At 42.6% G+C, this 13,132-nt stretch overlaps 1 protein-coding gene across 7 annotated transcripts in view; it reads right to left on the minus strand.

The window, feature by feature from the left end:
• Positions 1-559: 559 nt before the first annotated feature.
• Positions 560-13,132, minus strand: part of STON2 (stonin 2) — a 184,479-nt gene continuing 171,906 nt past the window's right edge. For 6 of the 7 annotated variants that reach the window (XM_024997881.2, XM_024997880.2, XM_005212234.4 and 3 more), the window contains 2 exons: positions 9,729-9,931; positions 560-7,816 (listed from right to left, as the gene is read on the minus strand). In XM_024997881.2, coding sequence (XP_024853649.1) covers positions 7,733-7,816; positions 9,729-9,931 — 287 coding nt within the window. In that variant the 3' untranslated portion in view covers positions 560-7,732. The remainder of the gene's footprint in view (positions 7,817-9,728; positions 9,932-13,132) is intronic. The other variant, NM_001191218.4, reaches the window with a different exon arrangement.

The raw sequence follows: 13,132 nt of genomic DNA on the forward strand, positions 1-13,132 counted from the left end.
GCTGAAACTCCAATACTTTGGCCACCTGATGTGAAGAGCTGATTTGAAAAGACCCTGATGCTGGGAAAGATTGAGGGCAGGAGAAGTGGACGACAGAAGATGAGATGATTGGATGGCATCACCGACTCAATGGACATAGGTTTGGCTGGACTCTGGGAGTTGGTAATGGACAGAGAGGCCTGGCGGTTCATGGGGTCGCAAAGAGTCGGACACAACTGAGCGACTGAACTGAACTGAACAATATGCCAGGAACATAATATAAATAAGTTTGTTATTTGATTATATTCTGTTTTATAGTTCTCACTTATTTATATATGTATTTTCTTACTGCCAAAAAAATCCCTGTAAGAACTGTTTTCTTACAGAATTAGGCACAAAGTAGGAATGCAGAAAATATATCTTGAATTCACTAAAGTATATTCATGATAAACAACTTAGGATACAAATCACTTGGTAACTTGTCAACTTATGATCACTCACTGTATTAACTGGGGGATGAGTCTTAATAATAAACATTTTTTATTATGCTTGATCAAATTAAATCTTGCATCGTGACAGATTTTGTTTAAAAGTTTTTATTAATAGGTCTTTTTCATAGCTCAAAAAGGGGGTTACAGATGATAATCAGCAGAACAATTGAAAACAAAACCTCACCTCCTTAGAGTTAGCCAGTGTGTAGACTTTATTACATAGGCACATATTTTTTTAAGTAAACTTTTTACATAAAATAAATCACAACACTGAATGAGGATGGATGATGAAGAAAGAAAAACCCAAGCCTTGGACCAGCTGAATCGTTCACTGGGACCCTGGGTCCCTCCATCCTGACATATTGAAATTCATGATGAGCATCACAAGTGGAGAGTGAGGAGGGGGTGCTCTTTTATCACTTCCAGGCTTAACACACTGGTTGTTTCATTTCCTGAATACGGTAAACTTTCTCTAGGTTCTGTTGGCAGGCTGACACAAAGGTTAAATGAACACTGACTCAGAGTGAGAGCTGTTCATATTCTTCCCTCTGCTTCCTCAGTACTTCAAAACCCTTAGACGCTCTGGTCCAACTAACTGCTTGCTGTCAGGACCTGAGTGCACATCTGCTTCCCCAGAGCTGCTCCCATTGGGAACCACATGAGGGCACTGACCCTGAAGCACACGGAGGCAAGACCGCGGAGCTTAAGGCGTCAGTCACAGTGCGGCTAGAGGGAGTCCGCAGCCAGCGCTGAGGGCTCGATCTGAGGCAGAAGATGGGGCCGGAAGGAGGAGGAGGCTGGAATTTCTTCCTCTGGCTGGCTGGAATTAAGCCATTACATTTGACCAACTCTTAGTACTAGAAACAAAATCATACTAACACATACCACAAAGGAGATGCTACTTTGTAGCTTGTATGTGGTTTTTAAACAATTAATAGTTATATTTTCCTGTTACTAAAAGATCGGATAGGGAGGACCGGCCCTTTCTCTAGTCTGGTTTTGCCATAACTATGTGACAGATATTCCCAGAATCTTTCCTGTTTTTTCTTCCTTCGATCTCCAAAGTCTTTTATATAAAAGGACATATTTATAAATTGTTGGTCAGCCTTCCATATCTTGGAGGGTTAGACCTACTTCTGTTTCGGGTAGTATCCAAATCCTGTGAAGTCCTCTTCACCCTCACACCACTGCTGTGCTGGATGATGCTAGGGGAACTTCCGGAGCAGGGTGCCAATGAGATTACGATCCACCATGTTTCTCTGTGTTTTGAAGGCAGCTTCTAAATAGAGGGTTGCAGGGTCATCTGGGCAGACGGTCAATGATAGAGACATAAAAAGGGGAAAGATGGGCCAGCTGCTTTCCCCAGTATTCAAATCCTAAACTTCCTGCTTCTCAAGACTGTATGAAGAGTCCTACTGACATGGAGTATGATGAACGGTGGCACCAGAGCACCGTTTATGCAAGTGGAGCTGGAAAGGACCTGAGGGGACAATTAGTCCAGCATCTTCACTTTTTTAGCTGAGGTTTCTGAAACCCAATTGGAAAAATAGCCAGTGACTTGCCATGATGATTTTCACTATGACCGTGTCCTTTAAAGATTCCTAGAAACCCCGGTTCTCTTTACATCAGCAGTCCGCAGTGTCCTTAGCTCCCATTACAGAACTGGCTGCTGGGACAGAACCTTGACCAAATACTTGTTGAACTCAATTACCTCTATTGTTTATCCCTGCCAGGCAAACTTAGTATTCCTGGAGCTCCTTACTTTTAAGGGATGACCTCTCATTCACATATTTTGAGGTTTGGTGGCCAGTGCTCTATTTGTCATTTCTCTGTACTTTATATTTTTTGATTCTGTTCTTTCATAACTTTTCATTAAATGCCATTATTATTTGCCTCTCTTCAGGCACTACCAAACACATTACTATGGATATTTTCTGCCTTTACAGGCCTGGAATATTACAAATTCAGAGATACTTTTTTTTTTCCAGTTGTTAAAAGAACTAGACTCTTAACCAGACTTGCTAAGGCACCATTAATAGAAATGTAAAAATTCCATTTTCCTGGTTTAGTGAATACATGGGAGAACACTACTGATACACACATTTATTTTCTACCTTGTTGACTGCCTTAAACATCTCTTTCACTTTTAATTCCTTAAATACATAAATATGAGCCACAATATCGAAAGCAAGTTTCATTTACAAAGAACATAATTAAGAAATGAAGAAACGGTGACTTGTAGGGAATTGGCACTTAAAGATTGGTCATGTTTAGAAAACATGTTTAGAAGTTGGTGAGAGTGCTATGACTAATTTCATAAGAGCTGTCACGGTTCGGATGACACTTATTAGTGAAATGTTAAGAGATAATTCCTTTATTGGATGATATTTTTTGTGGATTTAGTTTTTTGGCCAGTTTTGTTTGAAGTTCCTGTTGCATTTTTAACATGACCTAAACTCTAGATATGCCAGAATTAACTTACAATCATCATTCATAGAAGAGTTAAAGTTACCATTCCCAACGGAGAAAAATTTAAAAAGTAGGCTCGATGGCAGCGCTTCCTATTCACATCAACTTAATATTTTCAAGAGTTGGAGGAAAATTTCCGGATCATTCTGTTTTCCCACCACCATGAAACTTACAAGATTTAAAGCAGTTCTGAAATCCTGATGTTACTTGACAAGTTTCAGCTTACTGTCTCAGGCCTCCTTACTATCAGGTCTCCTTCTTACTATGATAACAAAATAAACAGCGACACTGGTGAGTGGTTACTGTTAGGGAAAACGAAAGACCTTGCACACAAGACTGCCCACGATTCTAGCAAATGCTTCCTTCTCCCACGGACCATTCGAAGAGACAAGGCTCGGGCTCACAGAGCTCTCTGATTTGCCGGAACAAAACTGAATCAGTAATCCAGACTATTGACAGCATCTGTGCTGCTGTTATCTTTGGGCACAAAAATGTTTTTTCAATATGAATAAGGTTCACTGTAGTTTAAATTCAGCTGCACATTAAGTGCTTAAGTGCTGACAGTTATTAGTTGACAGTGGAGGCAAGAAAAGAAATTACTTAAGTGCTCCAGGAAATGAAAGCGTGCTTGTATGCTTTAAGGTTAATGATGTTTGATGATAAGGAAGGGTTAGGTAGTCTTGGAGTCTCAGGGTCAGTATTCATTCAGCAAACATTTACTGAATACCTAATAATTTTTCTTTATTACATGAATATGTTTGTCCTATCGGCATGGATTTAAGGTAGCTGAAATTTATTATATTCCAAGTTTGGTGCTAGATAGTAGAAAGAAAGAATAAGATACATTTCTTGCCTCCACGAGTCACATTTCTTGGGAATGTGAATTTCTGGGGACCTACTGATGCTAAAGCCAAAACTCCAATAATTTGGCCACCTCATGTGAAGAGCTGGCTCATTGGAAAAGACCCTGATGCTGGGAGGGATTGGGGGCAGGAGGAGAAGGGGATGACAGAGGATAAGATGGCATCACCGATTCAATGGACATGAGTTTGAGTGAACTCTGGGAGTTGGTGATGGACAAGGAGGCCTGGCGTGCTGCGATTCACGGGGTCACAAAGAGTTGGACACAACTGAGCGACTGAACTGAACTGAACTGAATTCCAGTATACTCTTGCCTGGAGAATCCCATGGACAGAGGAGTATGGCGGGCTACAGTCCAGGGGTTGCAAAGAGTCAGATACAAATGAGCGGCTAACACTTTGAAGCTCCTGCCCTCATCTATAAGATCTGAAAAGAAATTACTCTCATTTCAAATAAGAAATATTTTACATTAAACAACATTCTCAGGAATTCCCTGGCAGTCCAGTGGTTATAACTGAGAGCTTTCAACGTGGTGACCCAGGTTTAATCCCTAGTCAGGGAATTAAGATTCTGCAAGCCACGCAGTGCCCCCCACCTCCAAAATAACGTTCTCAAGAGTTATTAACCCTGAAAATAATGCAGGATGGTCAGGGCAGGTGGGGGGCGGGGGACAAAATAGAAAAAAAAAAAAAAACTGTCCAGATTATATTTAAGTGAAATACAAAATTTTGATAAGACATAACTAGTACTATGTTCACAAGAGTAAGAGTGGCAAAGGGGGGGTTAATGGTCTCCCCCCAAAGTACCTCATATTCTCTTGTCTGATGTATCATAATGAGAGCATTTCTTATCTTCCTTTACTATGAAGTCATAAAGCAAGTCACCAGCCTCAAAAAAAAAAAAAAAAAAAAAAAGCACAGCTCTTGATATCAAGGGACATCTAATTTATGTTCTAATAGTAACAGTCTGTGTACTGGTAAAATGAATTCACTTCTAATATTTTCACATTACTGGTAACATAGAAAAGGAATATTTGTGGCTATAGACACACAAAATAGAAATCCAGGGTAGCAAACTTACAATCTGCATATCAAAAAGGTATTTCTCCAACTGTGTTTTCTATGTAGGCTATTAACAAAACTACATAGAAACTATGTCTAAAAATAAGTAGTCTTACATTTTGCAATTCCCTAAATGCTACCCATAAACAATTTGTAAAATACAGAGGAAAAACAAATCTGATGAAATCAAGATGTTAAGTTTTTAAAAATGAATGATAATTTGAATGTAGATAGCATGGAAGGAAGTTTTCCAACCCTTGGTTTAAAAAAAAAAAAAATCCAGGTAAAGCACAAAGGCAATGAGAATTAACCAATAGGAAAAAAGGCTCCAACCACCAATACGTACGCGATGCCAGCAGGTGAAGCGGAGCTCTTGAGAGGGTGCAGGGCTCTCAACTTGGGTAAAGAAGGTGTTAGAATACGCTTGACCTTGACAACTCTTCCACCCATCTCAGTGCTTCTATGAGGAATCCTCAGGAGCTTTTAGCACAACGGGGGAAGGACTATGCCTTGGAGTCCCCCCACTTGACAAAGACCTCTAGAGGAACCCACCGTATTTCAAAGAGCATGAAAAGCCACTTACAAACTAAAACCAGGTAGAGTTCGAGTCCTATTACTGCTGAAACTAAACATCTATGTAGAAGGTATCTTGGTAAGAACCTTGCCTACATCCAATCTTAGAGTCCCTTTCATGGCATTTAGGAGAGATGGGTTATTTTAGCTTTTGCTTGGGTATCTATAGCAACTGGAAATTCTACTAGTTGAGTCCATTCCTCTTTAGAATAACTCCTATTACAAGGTTCTTTCTTGTGTTGAAGCAAACATCTGTCATCTATTAAGCTCCTCTTTTTGCCCTTTGAAGCAACACAGGAAAAATCCAGTTCCTCTCCCCTTTTATAGTTCAATGGAGATTTCAAGGCAGCTATTATATCATCCTCTCTTTTTCCCTTTGCAGCTATATCTTCTGTTCTTCAGGGGAACTATTTCCTGGTTCCACATATAATCAGACTCTTCATGGTCCTGGCCACCTGACTCTGGATATAATAATTTATTAATGTCTCTCTTAAAATGCGGTTCCCAGAAGGGAACCCAGTCCTCCATGCAGATGTGGACTGAGCTGTGCCGCGTGCAGGGCTCCCTGGATTTCTGTCACCACAGGCCGAGTGTGTCCGTTTAGCCGTGAGATACCCCTAACTCAAAGCTGGACTCACATTTCCCTACGAAAACATTCCTACAAAAACTGCTGTGAAACCAGGACTTTCTAACACCTTTCCCATTAACACACACATCGTACACACATAGGTGCCCTCATCTATACTCAGAAGGTTGCATTTAAGAAACTCAGAATATGGAAGTCTCTCGTTAATGCCTGTTCAATTTTATCCTTTTAGTTTCAGTCTTATGTTCACATATTTCAAAAATTATAATGATTTCTGTATCCCAATGTCAGTACATAGTTAGAATTCAGTGAATATTCATGGGATGAATTAATCCTGAATCTACTAGTCAACAGACTAGATATATGTGTCTACTTCTGGGTCATCTATAAATCTGATAGGCGTACTTTCTGCCCCCCTTACTCTCTTCTTCATCAGAGAACTAAGAAGGCAAGTAAAAGCTGCCTTTAAATTGTTGAGCTAGTATTCCCTTTGGGATGCGGAGGTACAGGATGTGAGCAGGAGCAGACGAAGAGAAAGAATACTGAGTGTCCTAGATCCTTGGAATCAGGATTTAAGGTTCCCGACATTAGAAAAATATGGCTTCCCCCTATCTCTACCCTCGAGTCTTCTGCCTTTCAGATCTATTAGAATACTGTGATTATCAAACTGTGGATTTTTAGGAAAAACTCATACAAGCTTAATTTTGAAACAGCTTTTAAAATGATCTTTTCAAATTACATTTCCTGTAAAGTCTGAGTTAGAGACACACAGCTGTCTATTGGCTATGAGGTATAAAATGGAGTTCCCAAAATGCCCTTGACAAATGCCTGAGATAATATGTATCCATTTATTTCAGGAGTCAGAAATGGCATATATTTTTCAGTGTGAATTTAGAAAATCACTGAGCTTGAAGCTGTCTCCTGAATTGAATATTATCTCAAAATGAACGTTCCTTTTCCCCGGAATGAAGAAAAATAGCTCAATTTTGCTTTCCCTTCAACAGCCACTCTGCAGAATACAGGGCTAATTACGGAATTTAAAAGCATCCTATTGTGCCCTTTTCCCCATTGTCTATTGTGACCCAGGATGGTGAACCCTGGGACTGACACTTTCGAAAGATGGAAAAAGCGTTTCAATCTCGAACCCGGAAGAAAACATTTCAGAAACGTCCTTCTTGCATAGTGCTAACGTTTGAAGCACGGAGACACCCATGAAAGGTCTAGCAGACCCAGAGAAGAAATTGGTTTTGTACCTTTTGTCATTTTTTCTCTAGAGGGAATGATGGAGGTGGAGTCTTGGTTAATTAACTTCTCAAGAAACTGTTTTCCAGAAATTGATTGACAGATGAACATCAGGAAGGAATTGCACCAATGCTGTAGGGGGCGGCGGGGGTGGGGGGGGTCTTTTCCTGACTATTATCAGTCACGACAAGCCACACGCAAGAGCCGTGAGATAAGCAAGAGTGGAGACGAGGCTTAATTATACGGTAAGCTCCACAGGCCAGGGGACCTGAGAGCCTCAAGCATAGTCAGAGCCTCTCTCAGGCAGCCACCTTAGGGTTCCTGTTAGAATACAGGTAACTGCAAACAGGACGCTCCATACCCTGTTCCCCACAGGGAGGAGCCATTCTAGGTACTGACTTGAATTTCAGCTATTCAGGAAGACATCCTATCGGGCCGCTTGGGTCAGGAACCCCTGCAAGACAGCCTCATCACTGGACCCCGCACTCCTTGGGATTTTCCATGTCGTCTCCTTCCAAGTCCAGCTTCAAACTCTTTTTTTGCTCAATTTCCACCTGTCAAGGAATAAACATCGGAGAGAAATAATCAGAAAGAAATATCAGGAAAGCATCCCAACAACTAACCAAAAGAGAAAAACCTCACTAGGTTCTTTGAGAGTCGTCCTTATAGTTTGGTTAATGTTCTGGGGTTTAGCCACACCAAGCTACTGGGCCTGTGTACATCATGGCTTTGAATGTGCACATGCCCTTAGCTTGGTCTGGAATTGCTCTCCCTCTCAGTCCACCTGGGAAATCCTTCTTTGCCTTGCACAGTTGCTCAGAGTCTCCTGTAAAGCTATTCTTGACTCCCCAGGTAGAATCAGGTGCCCCCCTGGGTATACTTCCCCTGCACCCAGTACACTTGCCCAGCCCCACCACACCACAGGCTCTGTAAGACAGGGCAGGCCCTTTTTAACTGTTAAACCCCAATAATACAGGCATACACAAAGGTTTATCAAATGAATGGATTTCTTTGCAGTTGGCTGTTTACACTCTCTATGACTTTGTCCCTTTAAACAGTCTGCGGAGAATTCCCTGGCAGTCCAAAGGTCAGGACTCTGCACTTCCACTGCAAGGGGCACAGGTTCGATCCCTGGTCAGTGAACTAAAATCTTACCTGCCATGCGGCACAGCCAAAAAAAAAAAAAAAGTGTCCAATAGTATTTACAGTTCTGCCTGTATCTTTTGCAGAATACTATAGCTGTTAATTATAAAGGGACTAATCAATTAATCTTGTCTTGAGAGTGACACAGCTCAACCGAAGCCTTTTGAGAAGTCAGGCAGGGAATCTTTTGCGTTACGGAGCTTCATAATGAAAGCTGCTTCCCTCAATACCGATATTTATAATAATGAGGGAAAGAATTCAAGACAAAACAGCTGACTATGGTCATGTTTGAAGTGCTGAGTTGTTTTTTTTTTTTTTTCTGGCCACAAGATGGAGTATTTGTTCTTTTCAGTAGTTGAATGTTTTGGATCACACAACTAAGGAAACATTTAAAGAACAATTAAACGATGGTATAAATCTAAGCATGTTATTATGAATAGAAAATTATTAAACCACTTTGCCAAATCCTTCTTCAGTATGTCCCCCCCCTCCCCATTTTCCATCCCCTTTGGCATTTAATCTCCCGTGTGTGTACTCAGTTGCTTCAGTCGTGTCCGACTCTTTGCAACTTTATGGGCCTTAGCCCGCCAGGTTCCTCTGTCCATGGGATTCTCCAGGGAAGAATCCTGGAGTGGGTGGCCATGCCCTCCTCCAAGGGACCTTCCCAACTCAGGGATGGAACCCGCACCTCGATGTCTCTTGCATTGGCAGACAGGTTCTTTACCACTAGAATCTCTTCCTACTGAATCTCTTAACTCCCCAGGATATAATCACTCTTTATGTCAGAACTCTCCAGCTTCACGGCCCCCTATGCAGCCCTGATCCTGTTACTACTATAAAGGTTTGCTTGGCTTTTGAGATTGCTCTGTTACAGCCCAGTGACCAGGTCAGATGTGTCTTAATGTCACTCAGATCCACTTCATCAACATCTGCAGCTGAAATATATGCTTAGAGTTAGCATTTTCCTGAGCCTGCCTGCACTTCCAAGCCCACTCCACTGCACATAAATTATATGATAAAAGAGTAATAATAATCCCCTTACCCCATGACTCTTTTGTTGTTGTTCATGACAACTGAGACATTATATCCTCCCCTTTCATTAGCCTCTATTTCTCTTTCCAGCCTTTCTGTTGCCCACGAGCGGGATTATTCATTTAGCTCGGAGCAGACTCAAGCCCAGCTATGCACGGTGGGCCACCTCCACGGTGGCCGGAGCGCCCGTCTGCACCCCGGGCGGGCACTGCTAAAAGGAATGGGAGCAGGGAGCGTTTGCGGGTAAATAGACAGACTTGGAAGCATTAGCCAGATGCCCCCCGAGGCTACCTTGTAGCTGTAGTGTGCGGAATAATTGACCCACTTCCTGACGTCCGTCTTGTCTTCCACAGAGATGGATCTCACAGCAGCTTTGGAGGCAGACGTTGTAGGCATGCTGAACTCGACGTTCACATGATTGGCAAATCTGGAAGGCACTTCCCGGTCCGAGCCGAGTTCAAGGTGGCAGAAGAAACAGTGTGGGTGACCAGAAGCTATAAAAGAAAAACAAAGAATCTAGGGTTCGGGTTCTTTGGCGAAGAAATGGAAGGAGAGCCTGAGCAACAAACAAAGGAGGCCTGGCAGCCTTTCAGAGGGTCCAACGCTGAGCAGAGGACTGGCCTCGGCAGAAACCACACTGCGTGTATATGCCTCAGACCGTTGGATGTAACACTGTCTCATTTTGGTAGCCTGGTAGCCTGGTATCCTAGCAATAAAACGCGGGACCTGGGAAATGAGGCTCACTCCGCCTGCTCAGGTCAGAGTGCCACGTGAACACAGCACAAATACCAAGAAACAGAGATTGTAGATTGGCAGAAAGGAACAAAAGAGATCAGCACTTAGCACCTAATAAAACATCCAAGACAGCCACCTGGAGCAAAATCATCAATTTCTCTTGAAAGCTGAATTGAATTTTCTTCATAGCCGTTCATTTTTTTTTTTTTAATGCTTTTGGCATGTTTTCCAGGTGAATGAAATATGTAAACAACAAAGCCCTTAGAAACTGCACATAAGCATTAGGGAAGCATGGTTTCCCAGCTGTCTCCCTAGGAAGACATCTTTCCCAGTGGTCAAGAATCTGCCAATGCAGGAGACCCGGGTTCCATCCCTGGGCCACGAAGATCCCCTGGAGGAGGAAATGGCAACCCACTCCAGCAGTCGTGCCTGGGAAACCCTGTGGACAGAGGAGCCCGGTGGGCTACAGTCCATGGGGTCCCAATGAATCGGACACGACTGACCATGCAGTCACGCCCATGGAACACCCGAGCGAACACAAGACTAACAGCCAGGACCTGTTAGTCCTGGATTTGACTTGCAACTCTTCTAAGTGTGAGGACCACACACCCAAATCCTTTGTTCTCTCCAGGCTTCTTCCTCAAGGATGAAGTGCAGAGTTGGGGGTTGGTGGGAAAGGGTGAGCTGAACAAGGCCAGGCATCAGCCCTTACTGCTATTTAACTCTGTAAATCTGTGGCTGGTTCTGCCGTATCTGGAAGGCAAACTTATGGTCTGATTTTCATCTGAAGATTGTTACCAGATTATTTGAAGGCAGAAGAGCCAGAGCTGAGTTCCCTGGCTCGCCACGGACGCGTCGCCGCCGCCACTGGTCAGATGCGGCAGGAGGCATTTTCTGAGAACCCTGAGCCAGGTTGTGAGCAAAGAGTTTGCTGCAGATTCTCTCACTGCATCATCACAACCGTCCTCTGAAGCTGTGCTTTGTTTGTACAGATGAGGAACTAAGGCTTCAGGAGGTGAGCTTGGCCGCCCAGGATCATAGCTAGCAAGTGGCAGAGCCAAGAAAACTGGACCCAGCGGTCCGCCTCCCAGACGCTCTTAACCGATTTGTCTCTGTGACAGCCTCACAGTCCTCAGACCTCGGTACCAGGTTTGCAGGGTGACAGGGGTGGAGAAAAAGCCTTAAGGACCCCGTAAAGCAACTCACTAGGGATAAACAGTGTGCCTCTGACTTCATGATGTAACTGAAACAGCCCTTGGTTATCTGAGTTTCCCCAAATAAACAATTCCAGTTTCCTCTATTGGTCTGGGCAGGACTTTTTAATCTCGGAGAGTGAGGACATACACACCCGCTCTCCAAGGAAAACATTACGGAGTGAAGTATTTGTTTTGCTCTGTTTCACAAATGTAACACATTTCAGTGGTTCTTTCTAAAAAGCAATACTTAAGAAAAAGATAGCAGTTTTTTCGGAAAGGAATTTAAGATACATGTAGTAGTAAAAATTACATTATTTTAAAATGAATTGATTCAGCTTTTTTTAAACTGTGTAACCACAGATGTCATTATACAGCCATCACTTACTGAACTTTTATTATAGGCCACAGACTGTGCTAAACACTTAAAAGCATTATCTAATTTCATTCTTATTAATGAAATAATAATATTAATGAAATAATAAGGGTATTAATAACACTGTTTTATAAAACAGGAAACTGAGATTTCTCTGAAAGGTTTAAGTAAATTGACTGAGGTCACAGCCATTAAACTGTAGAACTGGGAATAAAATTCATATCTAAGTGCCTCCAAATTATGTCCTAGACTCCTCTCAATATATTGCTATTCAGATCAGATCAGATCAGATCAGTCGCTCAGTCGTGTCCGACTCTTTGCGACCCCATGAATCGCAGCACGCCAGGCCTCCCTGTCCATCACCAACTCCCGGAGTTCACCCAGACTCACGTCCATCGAGTCAGTGATGCCATCCAGCCATCTCATCCTCTGTCATCCCCTTCTTCTCCTGCCCCCAATCCCTTCCAGCATCAGAGTCTTTTCCAATGAGTCAACTCTTCTCATGAGGTGGCCAAAGTACTGGAGTTTCAGCTTTAGCATCATTCCTTCCAAAGAAATCCCAGGGCTGATCTCCTTCAGAATGGACTGGTTGGATCTCCTTGCAGTCCAAGGAACTCTCAAGAGTCTTTTCCAACACCACAGTGCAAAAGCATCGATTCTTCGGCACTCAGCCTTCTTCACAGTCCAACTCTCACATCCATACATGACCACAGGAAAAACCATAGCCTTGACTAGACGAACCTTTGTTGGCAAAGTAATATCTCTGCTTTTGAATATGCTATCTAGGTTGGTCATAACTTTCCTTCCGAGGAGTAAGCATCTTTTAATTTCATGGCTGCAGTCACCATCTGCAGTGATTTTGGAGCCCAGAAAAATAAAGTCTGACACTGTTTCCATTGTTCCCCATCTATTTCCCATGAAGTGGTGGGACCGGATGCCATGATCTTTGTTTTCTGAATGTTGAGCTTTAAGCCAACTTTTTCATTCTCCACTTTCACTTTCATCAAGAGGCTTTTGAGTTCCTCTTCACTTTCTGCCATAAGGGTGGTGTCATCTGCATATCTGAGGTTATTGATATTTCTCCCGGCAATCTTGATTCCAGCTTGCGTTTCTTCCAGTCCAGCGTTTCTCATGATGTACTCTGCATATAAGTTAAATAAACAGGGTGACAATATACAGCCTTGACGAACTCCTTTTCCTATTTGGAAGCAGTCTGTTGTTCCATGTCCAGTTCTAACTGTTGCTTCCTGACCTGCATACAAATTTCTCAAGAGGCAGGTCAGGTGGTCTGGTATTCCCATCTTCAGAATTCTCCACAGTTTATTGTGATCCACACAGTCAAAGGCTTTGGCATAGTCAATCAAGCAGAAATAGATGTTTTTCTGGAACTC

This window comes from Bos taurus, chromosome 10 (genome assembly GCF_002263795.3).
Source record: "Bos taurus isolate L1 Dominette 01449 registration number 42190680 breed Hereford chromosome 10, ARS-UCD2.0, whole genome shotgun sequence".
In the NCBI taxonomy this organism is placed as follows: domain Eukaryota; kingdom Metazoa; phylum Chordata; class Mammalia; order Artiodactyla; family Bovidae; genus Bos; species Bos taurus.